The sequence below is a fragment of the Nicotiana sylvestris genome, chromosome 4 (assembly GCF_000393655.2).
Source record: "Nicotiana sylvestris chromosome 4, ASM39365v2, whole genome shotgun sequence".
Classification (NCBI taxonomy): Eukaryota; Viridiplantae; Streptophyta; class Magnoliopsida; order Solanales; family Solanaceae; genus Nicotiana; species Nicotiana sylvestris.
Window position 1 is genome coordinate 19,678,793 of NC_091060.1, and position 22,954 is coordinate 19,701,746.

Sequence of the window (22,954 nt, forward strand, 5' to 3'; positions counted from 1 at the left end):
TGAAGGATGTCGGTGCAGAGACTCCTAGTATTGATTCGGTTCCAGTCGTGAGGGATTTTCCCGATATGTTTCATGCAAACCTACTGGGCATGCCACCGGACAGGGATATTGATTTTGGTATTGACCTGGTGTCGGGCACTCAGCCAATCTCTATTCCACTATATTGTATGGCACCAATGAAGTTCATTGGCCTAGTATGTCGCCTTGGGGTGCGCCGATTCTATTTGTAAAGAAGAAGGATGGCACTATGAGGATGTGCATTGATTATAGCAGTTGAACAAAGTAACAGTTAAGAACAAGTTTCCTTTGCCTCGTATTGATGATTTGTTCGACCAGCTTCAGGGAGCGAGAGTGTTCTCCAAGATTGATCTCCATTTATGTTATCACCAGTTGAAGATGAGGGACTCGGATATTCTTAAGACGGCTTTCAGGACCCGATATGGTCATTATGAGTTCTTGGTGATGTCTTTTGGGCTGACCAATGCCCCAACAACGTTCATGCATTTGATGAACAACGTGTTTCGGCCTTATCTCGACTCGTTTGTTATAGTCTTCATTGATGATATTCTGGTATACTCACATAGTCAGGAGGAGCACGCGGAGAATTTGAGGGTTGTGTTGCAGAGATTGAGGGACGGGAAGCTTTATGCAAAATTCTCCAAGTGTGAGTTTTGGCTTAGTTCAGTGGCTTTCTTGGGGCACGTGGTGTCCAGTGAGGGTATTCAGGTTGATCCGAAGAAGATAGAAGCGGTTTAGAGTTGTCCCAGACCGTCCTAAGCCATAGAGATTCACAGCTTTCTTGGTTTGGCGGGTTATTACTGTCGGTTTGTTTAGGGATTCTCATCTATCGCATCACCCTTGACCAGATTGACTCAGAAGAGTACTTCATTTGTATAGTCGGATGAGTGTGAGGAGAGCTTTTAGAAGTTCAAGACAGCCTTGACCACAGCTCCAATATTAGTTTTGCCATCAGATTCAGGTTCATATACTGTGTATTGTGATGCTTCGAGAGTTGGTATTAGGTATGTATTGATGCAGAAGAGTAGAGTTATTGCTTATGCTTCTCGTCAGTTGAAGCCCTATGAGAAGAACTACCCCGTTCATGATTTGGAGTTGGCTGTCATAGTTCACGCGTTGAAGATTTGGAGGCATTACTTGTATGGTGTGTCTTGTGAGGTGTTTACGGATCATCGTAGCCTCCTGCACTTGTTCAAGCAAAAGGATCTCAATTTGAGGCAGTGGAGATGGTTGGAGTTGCAAAAAGATTATGATATCACTATATTGTACCATCCGGGGAAGGCCAATATGGTAGCCGATGATTTGAGCCGAAAGGCAGTGAGTATGGGGAGTTTGGCATATATTCCAGTTCGGGAGAGACCTCTTGCATTTGATGTTCAGGCCTTGGCCAATCGATTCATGAGGTTAGATATTTCGGAGCCCAGTCGGGTATTGGCTTGTGTGATTTCTCGGTCTTCCTTATATGATCGCATTAGAGAGCGCCAGTATGATGATACTCATTTGCTTGTATTTAAGAACAGAGTTCAGTACGATGATGCCATATATGTGTCTATTGGTGATGATGGGTTGTTGAGGATGCATGGCCGGATATGTTTGCCCAATGTAGATTGGTTTCGGGAGTAGATTCTGGAGGAGGCCCATAGCTCGCGGTATTCTATTCATCCGGGTTCCGCGAAGATGTATCGGGATCTGAGACATCATTATTGGTGGAGGAGAATGAAAAAGGACATTGTGGGATTTGTAGCTCAGTGTCTCAATTGTCAGCAGGTGAAATATGAGTATCAGAGATCGGGTGGCTTGCTTCAGCAGATGGATATTCCAGAGTGGAAGTGGGAGCGGATCACCATGGACTTTGTAGTTGGGCTCCCACGGACTTTGAAGAAGTTCGATGCTATTTGGGTGATTGTAGATCGGCTGACCAAGTCTGCGCACTTCATTCTTGTGTGTACTACCTATTCTTCCGAGCGGTTGGCAGAGATCTATATCCGGGAGATTGTTCGGTTGCATGTTGTCCTAGTTTCCATTATTTCAAATAGAGGCACTCCGTTTACTTCGTAATTTTGAAGGTCTGTGCAGCGAGAGTTGGCTACTCAAGTTGAGTTGAGTACAGCTTTTCACCCTCAGACAGACAGGCAGTCCGAGCGCACTATTCAGATATTGGAGGATATGTTGCATGCTTGTGTCATTAATTTCGGAGGGTCATGGGATCAGTTTCTACCGCTCGTAGAGTTTGCTTATAACAACAGCTACCAATCGAGTATTTAGATGGCTTCATATGAAGCTTTGTATGGGAGGCGGTGTAGATCTCCAGTTGGTTGGTTTGAGTCGGGTGAGCCTAGGCTATTGGGGACAAACTTGGTGTAGGATGCTTTAGAAAAGGTGAAGGTAATTCAGGAGAGGCTTCGTACAGCGCAGTCGAGACAAAAGAGTTATGTTGACAAGAAGGTTCGGGATGTGTCCTACATGGTTGGTGAGAAGGTTCTATTTAAAGTTTTACCCATGAAGGGTGTTATGAGGTTTGGGAAAAAGGGTAAATTGAGTCCTCGGTTCATTGGGCCTTTTGAGGTGCTTCGGAGGATTGGGGAGGTGGCTTATGAGCTTGCTTTGCCACCCAGCTTGTCGAGTGTGCATCCGGTATTTCATGTTTCTATGCTCCGGAAGTATATTGGGGATCCGTCTCATGTTCTGGATTTCAGCACGGTGCAGTTAGATGGTTATTTGACTTATGATGTGGAGCCAGCAGCTATTTTGAAGCGTCAGGTTCGAAAGTTGAGATAGAAGGATATAGCTTCAGTGAAAGTGCAGTGGAGAGGTCGGCCCATGGAGGAGGCTACCTGGAAGACTGAATGGGAGATGCGGAGCAGATATACTCACATGTTTGAGGCTTCAGGTATATTTCTTGACTCGTTCGAAGACGAACATTTGTTTAAGAGGGGGATGATGTAACGATCCGACCGGTCATTTCATGAGTTACTGCTCCATTTCCCCCATTTATGCTTCTTATTGCTTTATTTATCGGTTCTATGTGTGATCGTGTTGGTTAGCTCGGGTTCAGAAAGATTTTGGTAAGGTTTGAAACGCTTAGTCTCTTTTGAGGAAGCTTAAGTTGGAAAAGTCAATCGGATGTTGACTTAGGTGTTAAAAGGCTCGGATGTGAGTTCAGATGGTTCGGATAGCTTCGGGAGGTGATTTGGGACTTAGGAGCGTGATCAGAATATGTTTTGGAGGTTCGAGGTAGATTTAGGCTTGAATTGACGAAATTGGAATTTTGGCGTTTTCCGGTTGATAGGTGAGATTTTGATATAAGGGTCAGAATGGAATTCCGGAAGTTGCAGTAGGTCTGTTGTGTCATTTGGGATGTGTGTGCAAAATTTCAGGTCATTCGGACATGGTTTGATAGACTTTTTGATAGAAAGCGGAATTTGGAAGATTTTGGGATTCTTAGGCTTTAATCCGATGCAAATTTGGTGTTTTGATGTTGTTTTGAGCGTTCCGAAAGTTGGAACAAGATTGAATGATGTTATGGGATATGTTGACATGTTTGATTGAGGTCCCAGGGGCTTTGGGTGGTTAAACGAATCATTTCATGTTGTGAAAGATTGTAGAAAATCTGCTGAAGTGTTGCAGACAGTAGTGCTTCGCGTTCGCGAGTAGACCCTTGCGTTCGCGAAGGATTAGCGGGTGAGGCTGAAGATTTAGCCTTCGCTTTCGCGAAGGGCTGGGGTCGTTGTGCATCGCGTTCACGAGGTATCAGACGTGCTCGCGATGGTTTGAGCTGTGGAATCATCGCGTTCGCGAGGTAGTGGTCGCGTTCGCATAAGAGGAATTTGTGGTCAACGTCAGTTTGTGCTTCGCGAACGAGAGGCTTTGACCGCGTTCGCGAAGAAGGCTTTGAATGTCCGGGCAGAATGTTTAAATAGCCATTGTCCGCGATTTTGGGGCTAATTTTCACCATTTTTGGGCGATTTTGAAGCTTTTTGAAGAGGATTGAAGAGGGACAGAACTCTTGGAGGTAAGATTTATGGACTTAATACTCGATTCTAATGTGAACTCTACCTAATTAATCATGGGATTTAAGCCTAATATTGAAGAACTAGGGCTTGTAATTGGAGACCTAAAATTTGGGGTTTGAGGTTGTATTTTGGTGATTTTGATATGAATAAACTCAGAGAGTGATAAGGAGTCTATTGATGTAATTTTTATTGGAATCCGAGACGTGGGCCCGAGGATCGGGTTTGGCCAATTTCGAGATTTGTGTTGTAATTTAATTTCTTTCGAGTGGGCTTTGTTCCCTTAGTATATTTTGATGGTTTTACACTGATTTTGGTTTGATTTGGAGCATTCGGAGGACGATTCGAGAGGCAAGGGCATCGCGGGCTAGAGATTTGGACCGGATAGAGGTGAGTACTGATTGTAAATGTTGTCCTGAGGGTATGAAACCCTGGCTTACACATTGTTGTGTTATATTGAGGTGACACACACGCTACATGACGAGCGTGAGATCATGCACTGTTGGGGATTGTGACTTAGTCCATCCCAAATGACTGTTTTACCACGTATTAGATTGAAAACTATTTGCTATCATCATGTTTTGGGCTGAATGTTATATTTGGGCCTCGTGCCAACTATTTGGACCCTTAGGGGATTTTTACTGATATTTCCTCACTGTTTTGACTTTATACTTGTACTCAATCATGCTATATTCTACTTTTTTTATAACTCAGCCATGTTTACTTTGTTTAACACATTAATTATATTCTAAATGATAATTGGGCTGAGCATCATGTTTTATTGTTGCCCGAGTAGCTTATGAGATTATGACTGAGTAAGGCCGATGACCTGTGTTGTGAGGATACACTGATTTATGATTATGAGGCCGAGAGCCTGAGATTGTACGCCATGAGGTGGCTTGTTGATATGAGGTCGAGAGCCTATTGATTATGCCACGAGATGACTTGATATTGCGGTTGGGCCGTAAGGGGCCCCTCCCGGAGTTTGTACACCCCTAGTGAGCATGGGTACCCATTGTGATATGAAATATATCCCGAGGGGCTGATGTTGTTCCATGATATTACCCGAGGGGCGGATTCTGTTGACATTGAGCCCGAGGGACGGATTTTATGTGTTTATCTGTTCTAACTGCTTTTCATTTAATTGTTTAACTGTTAAAAAAGTGTTTTAAAGAAGCTTCTTCTGAACCAATGTGTCGTTATATGTTTTCACTGTTTTATTGCTTTTACTGGTATTATACTACTTCTTTATAGTATGTTGATGTGCTTTTTACGTGCTTTCTTATCGCTCAGTCTTTATTTATTATTATTACTCACTGAGTTGGAGTACTCACTTTACTCCCTGCACCCTGTGTGCAGATTCAGGCACTTCAGGTCCCGCTAGCGAGTGTTGATTTCTTCCAGCTCAGGCGGTTTCGGAGATTCACTAGGTAGCTGCTCGGCGTTCGCAGCCCAGTGCTTCTCCCCCTATCTTATTTTCTCTGTTTTAGTTCTATAATAGACTATGTAGACTTTTTCTGTCTTTATTCGGATAGTAGATGCTCATGACTGGTGACATCCCGATGTCGGGCTATGTCTATTCCGTAAATTGTATTATTCACCTTTATTTTGGGATTTTTATTATGTTAAAGACTTAATCTGTATTATTTTAATTGCTTAAAAATGAATGGGGTGTGTGTCGGCTAGCCTTGTCTTCACGAGAGACGCCATCACGACCGGGTCTAGGTTTAGGGTCGTGACAGTAGCAAAACAACAAATCATCAAGAAAAAGTAAAGATTACTAAGTTTGATGGAAGAAAGATGGAATCCGATGAATTCCGGCCTCCACGACGGCTCTGTGTCCTCCCTTCGTCCAATCTCTTCTAAAAACAGTATTTAATGACTATTTATATGTGTAGGGAAAAGACCTAGACGAAATAACCAAGTCCAAAGCCAAAAAAGAAGACAAAATAGGCTTGAAACACGGAACACGCGAAGCACCCTGCTACAGACCGCGCCTAGCGAGCTCAAACGCGCTTCGCCTGCTCTAACGCGAGCAAAATGGCACGCTTCGCTTGACTTCTTTCTGCTTCACTTTTGAGTTGCTTTGCGTACTCCCAATTTCACGTTTTTGTGTTCTTTTTCAATTGACTTTTGTCTTTCTTTGTAATGTTATCATTCTTGTAGTGTATAAAATACACATAAAATTTTTAATTTGCTCTTAATTTCATTTTTAACGTACTTACACATAAAATAAATTTAATTAAGCACAAATATAGAGCCCGTTTGGCTTAGCTGATTTAGAGTAGCTGATAAGCATTAGGTGTTAAAAAATATTTTTAGGTGTTAAAGCTGATTTAAAAAATAAGCAGTTATATATTTGAATAAAAATGCTGAAATTAATAATAAGCACCTGAAACTGTTTGATTAAAAAGTGTTGATAAGCTCTTTTTATATTACAATGACTTAAATGACCTTATAACAATTTGTACAGAAGAACAAAAGAAGGGAATTCCACGTAACAAAGGAAGCAATGGTGCGGCCGGAGAGGCAACGACTGTTTAGGTTTTGAAGAACTGGGATAGAGAAATTGTATGAAGAGTTTTGTTTTAAAAAGAAGTATTTTAGGGATAGAATAGTAAATATTTCAGTCAAACCTAAAAGTGCTTATAAGCTGAAATTTGATAAGTTGGGGGAGATCAACTTATGACTTTTGGCTTATAAACACTTTTAATTTTACCAAACGCATAGATAAGTTAAAAAGTGCTTATAAGCCAGTTTGACCAGCTTATAAGCTTAACCAATCACCTTTATAATTTAGTATTAAAGCCCCAAAATATCAAGTAAGTAATACACTAAAAATATAGAATTATACTCAAACATCACTTACAAAGTGTGAATCTTTAATTGTCGAGCTCCTAATGTTACCTGACACGGGTGAAAAACCACAAGGGAAAAAGAAAGGCTTGGTAGAAAACTGACGGTGTATCTCAACTTGATACACCTTCCCTTATGTGGTAATTTCTCTTCAGAGTTCCTTCATTTTTGTCAGAATTATTGTTTGCTTGCTATGAAATTAAGTTTCTTACCAAACAACCCCCCGAAAACCACACCTTTTTCCTTATTGGATTGAATAATTGACCAACCATTGACTCTTAGCCTAAAAGGCAGAAAGTCTATTCGTTTTCCTTTCTCACTGCAAACTAATTTGCCCTTCGCTTTTCCAAGACCAATCAAATTTTAAGACATGCATGAATAATAAAAAAAATAAAAAAAAATTTGGATAAAAAGTTTAAAATTTTGCATAACAAGGAAGCAAGAATTTGGAAACAGCAGTAAACAATGGGTCTGATCAACTTTCTTCTGATTTCAGCCAAAATTTTGCTCTCTTGGTAAGTATTTCCTTAGCTTCCATTTCTCTTCCAGTAACTAAGTTTTCCTACTTTTTAATCTTTTTCTTGACCAAAAGACACAATCTTGATTGCTTTGTTTAAGATTTTGGAGTTAGTTAGTAGTTGTGGCACATTGTTCTTTTGTGAGGTTGTCAATTGTTTGTCCTATTTTTCAGGAATTTGTTATTTGTTAAGCCTTTGGGTTTTGTTTAGATCAGCTGCTCTTGTCTTTAATTTTTTTTTTTTTTTGCAACAGTTGTTTTTGGATAGTTTGTAGACCATCAGTGACATTGCTATGTCCTCTGTAAGTTAATAAAGAATTACTTAATTTTCTAATGTTTCTTTGAATTTTTGCTGGATATGTGAACTGGGATACTTAGGCTATTATATGTTGTGCTATTCTTGGCAAAGCAGATATGCATCAATTCGGGCGATAGAGAGTGATAAAGCATCCAGCTACCAAAAGTGTCTTCAATATTGGGTTCTATTTGGATTAACCACTGTATTGGAGTTGACTCTTGGAAAGCCTTTGACTGGGTAATCTTTCATTTTGCTTTTGTATACAGAAATGTTTTTGAGGGGAGTCTTGGCGTAATTGGTAAAGTTGTTGCCATGTGACCATGAGGTCACGGGTTCGAGCCGTGGAAACAACCTCGTGCTGAAATGCAGGGTAAGTTTGTGTACAATAGATCCTTGTGGTCCGACCCTTCCCCGGACCGCTCGCATAGCTGGAGCTTAATGCACCTGGCTGCCGTTTATACAGAAATGTTTTTAGACTTCTTATATGCAAGCTGTCCACCTTCGGACGATTAACATTGGTGGTTAAATTATAGGAACATCTCGAATGCTTGGTATTTTGAATGTAATTTATGTTATGTGATTGCTATAACAGATGGAACTGCATTCTTTGTTTATCTAGTGAGACATTATTTGCAAAAGAAATCCCATGCTTACTTAGTGGGTAAGAATCTAGTTCTACTTTGTTGTAGCAAGTTGTGTAAGTGTGACAGTATCAGCTTATGTGGGACATATATTTGTTTCTCGAGTTGTGCAGACCAGCTGTAACTGATGGCTGAAACCAAACTGCTCATTACAAATCGATACTATATAGGCATAAGAACTTCTAAAATGCAGGCAAGGCTGCGGTGAAGGCTCATTTTAGAACTACCATTTGTTTGGATGGGTGAGAGAACACTCAGCATCTGCAATAACAGCTGAGTAGTCACTCCATCTCAGACAGGGGCGTATGCAAGTTTTTCATAAGTGGTGTCACGATTTGAAAAACTGTACAAATAGATTAATTACTATAATGGTAAGCTGTGTCATATTTTATACTTATCCCCAATATTTTTATTTTTCTTATACTTATCTAGTAAAAGATTTCAAAGAAGAGGACACTGCATAGGACAAAGTGTATACGCCCCTGATCCCAGATAATGTGTTAACCACTACACGAATATAACACATATCTCATGTTTTTACATGATAATATAAAGAGCTCAAATGCAACATCATTGCATTGGTTAATCTATCCATTACCTGTTGGGTGGGGCCTCTAACAAAAGCCCTCCTTGAGGCACTAATTTGAACTCCATTAGAAAGTAAAAAATGTATGATTGTTTTGCATGAAAATGAAAGAGAAAGATTGTTTTGGCTAGAGCTTCACTTAATATCAAAGTGTTTGGTTCTCTTGACTGCTAACTTTTTCACTTAGAGATGACATCTTTTTTGATGAGAAAATGTATGGATTTATGTTAGCAATTACAAATTCAGAACCTTATAGCAAGTCGTAGTTGATCTCTCGGCTGTTCTGGTCTTACTCAGTTCATGACTCTCACCAAGCGTTTATCTTTGTTGCTTTCTTCAGGTTTTCATTTTGGCTTTATGCAAAAGGATTAGCATCCCTCTTGCTCGTGATGCCTCAGTTTAGTGTTGCTTCTTATGTGTATATGCACTTTGTTAAGCCATGTGTTTCCCCAAATCCACGCGCGGAAAAGGTCACGGAAAATAACGATTGCATGCCCATGAAGATCAGCGATTATATTGATGCAGCACCGATACGTGTTGAACAGAAGGAAAAGGACAACCTGCAAAGTTTGGTCATTTATGAGGTAATCATAGTTTTCCCCTGCAAACTCCTTCTCATATGAACCTTTTGGTTATTCTGTTGTTTATAATTCTGTTTCAGGTTGAATCTTCTCCTACGAGTGATTGGCCAATTTATCCTAAGAAAGTTCAAATGGACTGGAGCTGCGCTTTATGTCTTGTGAGCACTTCTAGCGAGAAATGTCTAAAGCAACACATCCAAGGTAGGAAGCACAAATTGAAGGAAGAAGAAGAAGAAAGGAAACACGAAATGATGGCAAGTAAAAAAGCCAAATTTGCTTCAAAGTTAGAGGGAAATTATTTAACAGATCTACTTAAGAGTTTGAACCGGCTAAAATCTGAAAAGTTTGTGGAACTAAGAGGTTTTAATTTGCCAATGGGACGACCAGTTAAGTACTGCACTTGGAAAAAGCCTGAGTTTGGATGGATAAAGCTAAATACAGATGGATCTATAGACCGAAAAAATTCTGGTCTTGGTTGTTTGCTTCGGGATGATGAAGGTGTTCCTTTATGTGCTTGCATCTCTAAGGTTCCGTGTGATGATATCTTCTTGGTTGAGTTACTAGCTATTTGGAGAGGTCTTACACTTGCTGCGAGTATAGGGATCAAAATGATATGGGTAGAATCCGACTCAATGAGTGCAGTGAAAGCCATTAACAAAGAGCAGCCATATAGTCAGAAGGCTAGTAGCTGTCTAATACACATTTGGAAAATTTTGAAGAAGTTTCAGAAGTACCAAGTTACTCATTCGTGGCGCGAAACAAACAGAGCAGCTGATTATTTATCAAAGAAGGATATATCAGGAAGTGACATTGTTATTTGGCCTAGAGATTTTTCTACTTCCCTTTGCAAATTTATTGCAGAAGATGCTCAGGGAAGTTGGTACCTTAGACGGTGAGCCCATCAAATGTGGCTGGAGCAAAACCATATTTAGGACAAGATTTAGAATTACAGCAAAGCTGTTATATATATATCAACTGTTGTTGCTAACAGAAGACTACCACCTGAAAAGTTGCAGGCTTGCGGTACATTATAAGGTATTTTTGAGGCAAGCCATTTTCAGGAATACTATTTAGAGATTAATCGGTACTTATTTTATCCTGAAATTTTAAACTTCAGCACAATTCAGGACAATTGTTGTCCTGAAAAAATGAAATTCAGAATGCACTCTAAAGAACAAACTTTTAGAGTGGCAAACTGGTGTCATTTCTACGGTATTTTTTTTCTTTCTTTCTGAAACAGTTGTGGTGGTGTCCGGGCCAACTTGTAAGAACCTCGACTAATTTACTGGATACTTACTACCTCCTATCAGTACCAGATAACTCTGCCTACCGGCACATTATGAAGTAACTACACTCTCTAACTCTGAAGGAGGACTAGAAGGTCCATATGTTGGCAAATGCATCTTAGTCTTGTGACGTGCTTCTTGTAAATAAGTAAACAAAACCAAGCATTTCAAACATTGGCAATTGAGCAGAACTATATTCTAAAAATTTTAAAGCGAGTCCAACTCAAAAATAGAATTCTTAACCCCTTTACATTTTGAAAAGGGTCAAAATTCTTCCGAAAATCCTAATTTTCAGTTTTTTAAAATCAGATTTAAAACGTAGCATAACAGTACTTACAAGAAAAAAAAAATGAATGAAAGAAAACCAGGAATATTAATATTTGAAAAAAGGAAAAAGCTCCACCACGAGCGATTTGCAACAGAATCTGAAATTGAATAACATTTGCAGCTGTGCATTTTTCTCCCCTTTTTTTATGGCCAAGTAGTAATCCTGAACATGATATTTTGCAAATTAAAGTATACGATCACAGGAGTAACATATAATATTGAAATGGACTTTAAAACGAGTGGCCATTTTACTATCATTTTACTCAACTTTCTTACAAAATATATTTCGGATCAACTTTTGGAACTTATATAGAGCTTTCACGTACTTATGACAAGTAGACCATTTTAATTAAACTATATTGAGTATTGTAACAACAAACATGGAATATCATGACATTTTGTCATGTAACAACGCACCACAAGATTAAACGATATTTTTAATATGTTATACACACCTCTAATAAATTCTGATGTACATAAAATAAAACGAAGAGAGTAATAATCTTCTTCGGAACAAGAGGTACATAGCTAGCGTTTGGACATAGATTTAGTTGAAACTTAAAAAATTGAGTTTTTGAAGAATAATGTTTGAAAGTTGAAATTATGTTTGGACATGCACTTTAGATTAAAAAAAATTAAAATTTTATGAGTAAAAAACTTCAGAACTTCCAAAAACTACTCTAGAGTTGTTTTTTGGAGTTGAAGATTTTATTTTCAAAATCAACCAAAAATCTCCCAAATCTTATGGCCAAACGGGAGCGTTGTTATTTATAGGAAAACATAGCTATTTGAGGAACATCATCATTCACTGTCCAGTGACTCCGGCTAGGCAGGAATAAACATGCACACGAACCTAAATGTGGTTCTTTTTGACTCAAAATACATTTTTAAGTATAAACAAAAGTTACTTTTCTATATAAAACGCGGTACTGTACCGTTTTACCTTAATGGCCGTTTGGACCGTTAAGGTAAAACGCGGTATATAACTGCGATTTATATAAAATGCGATTATATACCGCAATTTATAGGGAGCTGAAAAGACTGGTATATAAAACGCGATCCATTACCGTGTTTTATAGAAATCGCGGTAATGGACCGCGTTTTATATACAAAAATAGTATATCTCTTCCCTTTCCCCACCGTTTCTGCCGAGTCATCTTCTTCAATTTTTTTTTTTAAAAAGGTCTCCCCCTCCATTAACAACAAAAAAAACCTCGTGTGGAGCCTACCCGTCCCACAAAAAGTAAAAATTCTTGGTCCTACATCCTAGCTAAGACAATATTTCGTTGTGGGTTGCTCGTTTCGGATTCAAATCGCCAAATTTTTAACTTTCCAAAAACCTTAAATCGAGGTATTCCAACTTAGTTTTTGTTAAAACTCGTATAAAAATGCATATTAGTTGTTTTGAATGTGTTGTATGTTATTTTGTATTTTTTTTGCGATTAAATTGTTATATTATTTTTATCCGGACTAAGATATTAATGTTGTAAAAAAATATAATATAATTGTGAAATCGTTATTATTTGTTAATAAAAATGTTAATAAATTACTATTATTGTTTATATGTATTTTTGTGATTAAAATGTATTTGTTGTGTTTTGTTTGGTTTAAATTATTTTTTTGCTTAAAGACTAGTAATATAGTGCCTTTTAGGGTAGTAACATATAATTCCTTTTAGCGTAGTAAAATATAGTGCCTTTAACGTAGTATAATGTAGTGCTTTTTAGCGTAGTAAAATGTAGTGCCTTTTAGCGTAGTTTCCTTGTAGTTTAAGTATCTTTTATACTCAAAAATACGCCAAATAACTGATAGATCAAACACAAACTCTGTCAATTATAGTCAACCTATATTTGGTGTTACTGGGATGCAAATATCGAGCGTGAAACCCATATGAATCTTTAATAATTAAATATTGGATAATTGTAAAAATTAATTATTTAATTTACAAACTAACATATAAAATTATAATAAAACTAACACATTGAAGAATTGGTGCTACTGGGCCGCAAATATCGAGACTAGAATATTTAATTATAAAAATTAATTATTTAATTTACAAACTAACATATAAAATTATAATAAAACTAACACATCGAAGAATTGGTGCTACTGGGCCGTAAATATCGAGCCTGGAACCCATATATCAATATTTAATTATAAAAATTAATTATTTAGTTCACAAACATATAAAATTATAATAAAACTAACACATTGAAGAATTGGTGCTACTGGGCTCCAAATATGGAGCCTAGAACCCATATGTCAATATTTAATTATAAAAATTAATTATTTAATTCACAAACAAATATATAAAATTATAATAAAACTAACACATCGAAGAATGGGTGCTACTAGGCTCCAAATATGGAGCCTGGAACCCATATAATAATATTTAATTATAAAAATTAATTATTTAATTCACAAACAAACATATAAAATTATAATAAAACTAACACATCGAAGAATTGGTGCTACTGGGCTATAACCCATATGTCAATATTTAATTAAATTTTTTTAATTATTTAATCCAAAAACAAACATATAGAATTATAATAAAACTAACACATCAAAGAATTGGTGCTACTGGGCTCCAAATATGGAGCCTGGAACCAATATGTCAATATTTAATTATAAAATTTTAATTATTTAATCCAAAAACAAACATATAAAATTATAATAAAACTACAATCCAACAACAAACATATAAAATTATAAAACTAACATTTAATTAATATTGTTTAATTTACAGTAGACGACATGGAGGCGCCGCCTATTCATCCCGGACCTTTTAGTGATCAACTACTCTCGTTACAAGGCGACCATAGGTCAACCCACATATGGGAGGGTGAGTTACTGACCCAGACTCTCTGCGCCAGGAGAGTGGACGATATGTGGGATTTTCTGCATGGCAGAGTTCTCCATGCCCGTGTAGTCGCGTGCATGTGGGACACTGGTTTCTGCAGGATGATTGAGATCGGGCGGCTGCAGCTCGATTGGTCTTTGATCACGGCCCTGATAGAGCGGTGGAGGCTGGATACGCACACTTTCTACCTGCCCATTGGCGAGGCCACTGTCACACTGCAGGATGTGGAAGTTTTGCATGGGATCCCCGTTGATGGACTGACCGTTTCATTGCTGTCTAGCATGAGAGAGATAACACGTGGTATATACCTGGACACGCTGCAGCGGCTCACTGCTTTCCGGCCAGAGGATGAGACTATACTGCATGGGGCCAGTCATTTTCCCTTGATGACTAAATGCATCCTCTGATCGATGACGATATACCGGATTATCATGTCGACCGGTATACGAGGTTGCTTCTACTGCTGTTGTTTGGAGAGGTCTTGTTCCGGAACACTTCGGGGAACCTAGTCAACTTGAGATTTCTTTATCATCTTGAGCGGCTAGATGATTTACCCCAGTACAGCTAGGGCTCTGCTATTCTCGCCTACTTGTACAGATGCAAGTGCTGGGTGAGTATGGGCACCTAGTGTGAGGTTGCTGGATTCTTGCCGCTACTACAAGTGACAACATATTCGAATACTCTATTCATTTTAACATACCTAGTAAAAATATATCTTAAATTTGACGTCAAGTTTTTATGTTAGGTTTGGGCTTGGGAGAGGTTTCTGCAATTCCAGCCACCTCTACCACCATTAGTTCCGGTTGTACCACCGAAGTTGCTCCCTCTAGCTAGGAGGTGGGTACTCCGACAGGGACATACGCGTGAGAACGAGGCTTATCATAATTTCTCCTTGTGTAGAGATATATTGGATTTGCTGGATGGCGCACATGTAAATGTATATCTAAGTTTAGTTGTCATTGCTTCAAACACAAATGCCGTGTACTGACTTTTCCTGTTCTTCGTTAATAGTTCATCTGGACGCCATACAACGATGCGATGATAGCTAGCTTGCCCGATTATTGCTCGACCGGCCGACTTCTGTAGGGTGATTTCGTCCCGTTGTTCTGCCTTGATATTGTGGAGCATCATGCCACTGAGCGGGTACTTCACCAGTTTGGCAGGCCGAATCTCCCACCGAAACCGCCCGCCTGGGAGACCACACATTACCAGCGGGATGATTAGACCAAAGTGGACAATGCATTTTTGGCATGGCTAGAGGAGCAGATCGATACATGGGACTGGCGAGCTAACCTGATTCCGCCTCCCCCCTTCACCGAGTCTGCAAGATACTGAGCATGAATATATGCCCTAGTATCGCGGCATTACCCGATTTATCATCGGGAACCCCAACCATCGAGCTGGCGGTTAGTACGTTCCATACTATGGGTGGCACGAGGCACTGGTATGTTATTTGACATTCTTACTTATAACTGTGATATAACGTTATGTAATTTATATTTTACATGTTGTGCAAGATATTGGTCTTCATTTAGTCCACCAGTTGGGATTGCAAATGCAGCAGCATGACAGCGATCAAACGGTCACTTTGCAGCAGTATGGTCGATAGGTGACAGAGCTGGCTGCCCGAACACTACAGCGAGCCAGAAAGGGCGAGTGCTTAGATCACGACCCTGGTTATATGGCACCAGAGCACTACCATCGGGGTAGGCTTGTGGCACGCCCGAGGGGACGGGGACGAGGCAGGGATGTGCCACGAGGTAAGGCTACCCCACGGGGTCGTGAGGCCGGCGAGGAGGTGGTCCCCAACAAGGAGCGTTGAGGCACCTGTTGAGGCATCTGATGAGGAGGTTGGAGCTGATCTGCCGGGTTACATTCCTCAGCTAGACGATCATCCCAGCAACATGCTCTCGTACAGCCTTCAGTTGGTGCTGCCAGCATCGCATGTGACCCTGTCAGATCCATTATTGATTATGCGCACGAGCTTCACCGGAGATTGGGAGCAGTTCTTTTCAGGCCCATCGACCGCAGTTGAGGATTGGCCACTCGAGACGTGGATGGTGGGTGCAGGTTGAGTTTTGGTTCATTGTTGACGGGTGCTGTGGTTCTATCACAGGCGCAAGTATGTTTGTATTATTATTAAATTTTAATTTTTTTTTCTCTTTGATTCTCCATAATTTTTTTTTTTTAAATTTTCTTATTAAGGCTTCATCCTAGCCCGTCATGGAGGCCATTTTGTGCGATGCTGATGTCACGACCTCGGTTCACCCTCCGTGAACCATCGTGACGGCACCTAGTCTCTACAACTCATTAAGCCTAACAATGCAAAAAATAAACCAATTTTGCAGAAGAAATAATAATAACGAAATAGTGAAATAAAACAGTGTTTAAAAGTGCCGCTCGGCATACATAATATCAACTCTCGAAATCTAAATACATTTTCCAAAACCCGGAATCTCATGATCACAAGCCTTTGAATGCCTACAAGTATCTAACTCTAGAATAGCTAACAAAGGAAAGAAAATATAGAAGGTCTAATACTTAAAAGGCAGAGTAGAAAGGGACTCTTCGGTCTGCGGACGCGACAGATATACCTCGGAGTCTCTACAAGCGCCTCGTCTCAAGCGTGATAAGTCTAAGTGGAAGTACCTGGATCTGCACATGAAAAACATGCGCAGAAAGGGCATGAGTACATCACAACGGTACTTAGTAAGTGTCAAGCCTAACCTCGGTCGGGTATTAACGAGGAAGGTCAGGGCCCTACTCAGGTTAAACTAAAATATAAGGTATGACAGCATACGATAGAGCAGTCATGTTGAAAGATAATAATAAGAATTAAATACAGAATAATAAGGACAACAACAACTACCACAGAGGCAAAGTAACATAGAAAGAGATATAGCTTAGTACAAGGATAACAATCTGTAGTCTCAAACATAAATATCTAGTGGATCTCCCGGGATATCGTCCCATAGTCCATCTCATAATGCGAGGGATCTCCCGGAATACTGATCCGTAGTCCCAAATATAAATACTCAGTACAGGGGGAATCTACCGTGTGCAGTCCCGTAGTTCCAATGTAAATGTACAGGGAGATCTCCCAGAATACCATTCTGTAGTCCCAAAGTAAACATACAGGGGGATCTCCCGGGATACCGTCTCATAGTCCCAAAGTAAACACACAGCAACAACAATAATAGTACACAGTTCAATTCAAGTTCCATACTAATGTAAGACAGGTATTTCTAACTTAGCATGCTGCACGTAATCCAAATAAGGCAGTTTGAGCAAGTAAGGCAATTAAGTCAATTAGACATGTTTTTTCTAAGCTAACAACATGCTTAAATTTGCAAGTAGTATAAACAGAAAAAGAAACATGCTAGTAATTACTTAATGAAAACCGGATTTTCAACAATTAGCACAAGTACGCACTCGTCACCTCACGTACAAGGCATTTCAATTATCAATAATACCAAATCATAAGGGAAATGTCCCCCACACAAGGTTAGGCAAGCCACATACCTCGAATCAGCTCAAAATCAACCCGAAACCACGTTTTTGCCACGAGTATTCGACTCAAAATGGCACGAATCTATTAAATTCAATTGCATACTGTAAATAACACTTCAAGCAACTGATTCTACAAATAAATTCTAAGCTAATACGCGAAATTAGGTAAAATGACCAAAACGCCCCTCAGCCCCACGTCTCGGAATCGGGTAAAATTTATATTTTCAGAATCCTCATACTTTCACGAGTTCATGCATACCAAGATTATCCAAATCCAATGTCAAATTCTCAATCAAAATTTGAATTCTAGGTCTAAGAACTTTCTTCCAACTTTTCCCCAAATTTCATCTCCAATCCGAAATTAAATGATAAAACTAACAATAGATTAGTGAAATACAACTAGAAAGGGTTAAGGAAGTGTTACCCACTGATTTCTTCTTCAAATTCCTTCCAAAATCGCCCTCTCCCGAGTTCCAAATCGAATTTCCAACTTTTGAAACTAAACCCTCAAAATTCCTATTTTCTGCCCATAAACACCGCATTTGCGGTCCACCCATCGCATCTGCGATACCGCTTCTGCGGTTCTCACTTAAAAGTTCCATATCCGCACATGCGACCCAGATGCTGCATCTGCGGTCCCGCAGGTGTGTTAATCCATCCGCTTCTATGGTCCCTGCCCTACTTTTTGTTTGTCCGCTTCTGCAGCTTTACTCCGCATCTGCGGCCTCTCAACCTAGATGCGGTTATGACAACAGCCCAAAGAACTTCAGCTGCAAACTCCAAGTTCCAACTTCCCGTTAACCACCCAAAATCATCCCGAGGCCCCCGGGACCTCAACCAAATGCACGGACAAGTCATATACTACTATCCAAACTTATACAAATCTCCAAAACACCTCAAACAACATCGAATCAACCAATTAGCATCGGATTCAAGCCTAAGAACTTCAAAAACTCTCAAAATACGCTTTCGATCAAAAAGTCTATCAAACCTCGTCCGAATGACTTGAAATTTTTCACACACATCACATTCAATCCTACGGAGCTACTCCAACTTCTGGTATTCCATTCCTACCCTCGAATCAAAATCTCATTATCGAACCGGAAACTTCAAAAATTTGACTTTCGGCATTTCAAGCCTAAATTAGTTACGGGCCTCTAAAATAAAATCTGCTCACAAACCTGAAATCACCCAACGGAGCTAACGGAACCATCAGAATTTCATTCCAAGGTCATCTTCACACTATTCCGACTACAGTCAAATTTTCCAAACTTAAGCTCTCATTTAGGGACTAAGTGTCTAAAAACTCTCCGAAACTCAAACCTGAACATCCCGACAAATCAAAATAGCAGAAATAAATACGGGAAAAGCAGTTAATAGGGGATCAGGTCATTAATTCTAAAAACGATCGGCCGGGTCGTTATAGCTGAGGACACCACAAATGCTTATATTCAGGAGCCCGACAAGACCATGGTAAGAAAATGTTTTTGACTTAACACGTACATTACTAATATACATTTTCATATATTAAGCTTACTTATTGTTTTGTAGGTTGCTGATAGACCGATGACCCCTTCTACTAATCCTGCTAGCCCAACTGACGATCATGCTGCAACGCATCCTCATACAAAGAGGCAATATGATGAGGATGATCCTGATAGTGTATCCGGGCGGGAGGGGGTATGCCTCAGGCCAACGGCTGCATTGAAGCAAAAAGGTTGTGGGACACATTGATTTTTTTATTTTATGTAAATAATAACAATACTTTTTTATGCTTACATAATATGTGCATTATGTTTTTATTACCCCATTTCTTCTTTATTTTAACACTACAACACAAACACAAACATAGAAACTTAACATAACTTAAATTCAGTACAACTAATAAAAACACATGACATGGGAAACATAAAGATATACTACTACGCTCAACACGTACATGTCATTGTATAGTCAACACCGCCTAGTATTCTCTGCTCCAACAACATAAAGTTTTCTTCCAGCTTATTTTTTCTTCTTCTACCTCTTTGAGTTTCTCCTTCAACTCCGAGACTTCTCGTTTGTATTGTCGTTTATATTCCCACTGTTTTCTGGTCAAATAATGAAGATACTACAACTTTTCTTTGTAATATTCCTACTGACAGGGTTCATCAATCTATACCTCAAAATTGCAAACAGATTTGTCAGGAACCCTATAAAACTTGTTCATACACATCGAATAGTGGCGTCCAACTTCACCATCATCCCAACAGTCGTTCATCATTCAATTTTTTCCGCACTCACACCTTGGTACATAAAGGGAATCAGACATTTGCTAAAGCATAAAAAACCTTACTTTTATGGAAATATTTGCTATTGATTATTGTTAAGCACATAAAATAACTAGAATGCGCCCGTTATTTATAGGCAAGGCAACCCAGAAAACGTAGTACTTAACGCAAAATGTAGTATTTAACCGCGATATGCTTGGGGTGTTAAAGATTCTTTTTGATACAAAATATTTTTGTTTCTTATACCTTAACTCCAGAAAATATATATACATCAGCATTGTATATCTTTATTCAGTTTCATATTTTTCGTAACTTAATAGTAATGCATATTTTTAAAAAGTATATTCCAAGAAAAATCTGCAAGCATCTTCCTCCAATATTAGAACACGCGTATCTTCACCATTGTGGCAAAGAGTGGTATGTAAATATGAGTGTTGGTGATCAAAGAAGGTTCAAGGTAGGCTGGAGACTTTTTGTGTTGGAGAATTTTATCAGTCGATGTTTTATCGTCAAATTTACGTTGGTTTATGTTTCACCATTGCGTGCTATCTTCATTGTGGACGTGAAGGGAGACAGATATCCTGATTGTACTAATCCATTTTTTACTTAGTACTAGGATGTGTTTGTTTTGTTTTATCCTTTTATTATCTTTTATTTTCATGTATGTTGCTTTAGTTATGATTGTTGTGCTTTTTCTCTTGAAGTATTATGTTATGAAATTTCAATCTTCATATTGTTCTTCTTTACTAACACTAATAAGTTGAATGTTGGAACTATCATATCATCATCCCAATTCAAAAGGCCATCATCCCAAACATCTTCCTCCTCTGACATTTTAGTTTTCTAATAATTTTAGATAATAAGATGTAACAAAGTTGTGGAACATAATTTTATTTGATACATCTTGCAACATAAACAAGTACAGACACTTATTACAAAAAACATTACGAAAACAAAACACTAGGTGTATCCTTGATAATTGGGTACATTAGGCAAACATACACCAGGCGCTGGATTACCACCGCCACCCTAACCAGCTGAAGGACATTTACGACGGTCGTGTCCTGTTTGTGAGGATATGCCACATTTACGCACACAAACAGTATCACTAATATCCATTTGGTTTCGTATACGCATTCTTTTTTGTACTTGCAGCTTGCGCAAATAGTCCTTGTAACACAACATTTTAAATGGTTCCGACGGCCAATAATGCTCAGCACCCAATGACTGCAACTTTCCACTATATGTGTTTACGTATGCAGCAATGTTGTATTGCTTATCAACATAGTTGGTTGCCCCTAAACCAACTTATTGAAAGCACTTCATGGCATGTGCCCACAACATGTGGTATATGGTCCATTTTCCACATAAACACAACCTGCTGGCTTCATTCACGGTGTGTAGATTATTTCCCCTGTGTCCACGGATAGCGATGAAAACTTCAAAAACACCACGATCGTAATCATACTGTAAATATGAATGTCAATGTAATCGCCTCCTGTATTTCTCAAATCTTCTTATCGGTATTGGCATAAATTCAACGCCCCTATCCATCAATTCCGATGTAGCTCTATGCCTTTCAACAAACCTCTCCGCCATCTGTTTGAATGTCAACCGGACCATGGCAGTGACAAGCAATCTATATGCAAACTTCAATAACTCATTGAATGACTCCGACCAGGGCTTTCCATCGTCTGCCACCATCATCATGCAATGTCCACTGGTGAAGCTCATGTCCCATCAGTCAATTCCCAATTATAAGCTCTTTCGTCTAACTGTCGGATCGCTTCCATGCGCCTCCTGAATTTGCACTGCTGGTGCTCAGTTGCAGCCATCCACATTAAATCATGCAATTCCTTGGTGGGATATTTCTTTTGGAAACTGGCCTTCAGGTGCCTCACACAGTAACGGTGGTATGCATAGGTTTCCTGCCATTCAGGCAAATTCCATATAGAACTTAAAATACCACCATGCTAATCAGATATTAGACAAATATCTGAACGCTATTTGACAACGTGCTGCTTCAAGTGGTTCAAAAATAACATCCACTTCTCTTCACTTTCATTGGCACAAATGGAAAAAGCTAGTGGAAATATTTGTCCATTGACATCTACTGCAACATCGATCAACAGTTTAATATCATACTTTCCATAGACATGAGTACCGTCTATGAAAATTACCGGACTACAATGCACAAAACCATCAATTGCTGGTTTAAATGCCAATAACACATATCTGAATATATATTCTGGTATTCTCGGACTTCGTTCATGCCTCCATTCAACAACAGTCCCTGGGTTAAATTGTTTCAGTGCAGCCATGTACCTGGGTAGAGATGAAAATAACTTATCCCGGTCACCATAAATAATTTCAAATGCATGTTTGCACCCGAGATATGCCTTTCTTTTGGTAATAGTACACCCATATTCCTGGTGGACGGATATAATACACGCTTTGATCTTGTACCTAATGGACACTTCCAAGTGTGGAATCAAGACAAGAGAAATCAAGTCTACATCCAAGTTAAAGTGATTCTCATTGAATGTGTTCATTTCACAAACGTGGGTGCTAATATATTTACCCACTTTCCACAACCCTGTTTCCTTCTTGCTCGCACGCAACATTCAATTACAACCCATAAGGTATCTACGACATACGACCTTGTATACCTTCGGAGTTGACTCACATACCGTCATCTCACGACACTCTCTTACGCTGTACATTTTTACAGTCCTGGTTAGGCGAGCTTTATCGGAAAAATACATGCCCTTTACCAGTAGCGTTAACCTAGACTCATCCCACTTTGCTGACTGAAATTCGTCAGCATCCTTTGTGAGGGCATCTACATCGGGCATACTTGGCAAATTATCCAAGGTAGGGAATATGCCTTGAATGAAATAGCACGTGGGACTCGTACACTCTTGGTCTAACGGGGGGTGGAAGAGCATGCTCCCTCGTCAGCTCAGGTTCGACATTCATTTCCTCATCATCATCACCTTCGTCAGGGAAATGTATGTCATCTCCAGACTCATTGGCGTTGTTGTCAAAATTACTATTATCTTCTTGACTCTACGTATCTGCCAAATCCGAGTAAATACGTCGTCTACGGGAAATTGAGTAAGGTCAGGACCATCAAGTTGCTCGTTTTCACTACACAAATAACAAAATGATAAGCTACTCAAATTGATAAA

The 22,954-nt window shown here is 39.2% G+C and overlaps 2 protein-coding genes across 3 annotated transcripts; one reads left to right on the top strand and one right to left on the bottom strand.

The window, feature by feature from the left end:
- The first annotated feature begins 7,111 nt into the window (after nucleotides 1–7,111).
- On the top strand, nucleotides 7,112–10,813 carry LOC104231928 (uncharacterized). 2 transcript variants are annotated; one of them, XM_009785000.2, is made up of 5 exons: nucleotides 7,112–7,399; nucleotides 7,656–7,703; nucleotides 7,814–7,936; nucleotides 9,267–9,510; nucleotides 9,588–10,813. In XM_009785000.2, the coding sequence occupies exons 1-5, from the start codon at nucleotides 7,350–7,352 to the stop codon at nucleotides 10,401–10,403; spliced, it is 1,281 nt and encodes a 426-aa protein (XP_009783302.1). In that variant the 5' UTR covers nucleotides 7,112–7,349; the 3' UTR covers nucleotides 10,404–10,813. The 2 variants fall into 2 exon arrangements, with proteins under 2 accessions (XP_009783302.1, XP_009783303.1); XM_009785001.2 differs by lacking the exons at nucleotides 7,656–7,703; nucleotides 7,814–7,936.
- Nucleotides 10,814–21,493: 10,680 nt separating this feature from the next.
- On the bottom strand, nucleotides 21,494–22,618 carry LOC138889303 (uncharacterized). The gene is made up of 3 exons (XM_070172595.1): nucleotides 22,454–22,618; nucleotides 21,779–22,366; nucleotides 21,494–21,691 (listed from the first exon to the last, which is right to left on the bottom strand). Exons 1-3 carry the CDS (start codon nucleotides 22,616–22,618, stop codon nucleotides 21,494–21,496), a joined length of 951 nt encoding a protein of 316 aa, XP_070028696.1.
- Between the last annotated feature and the right edge of the window lie 336 nt (nucleotides 22,619–22,954).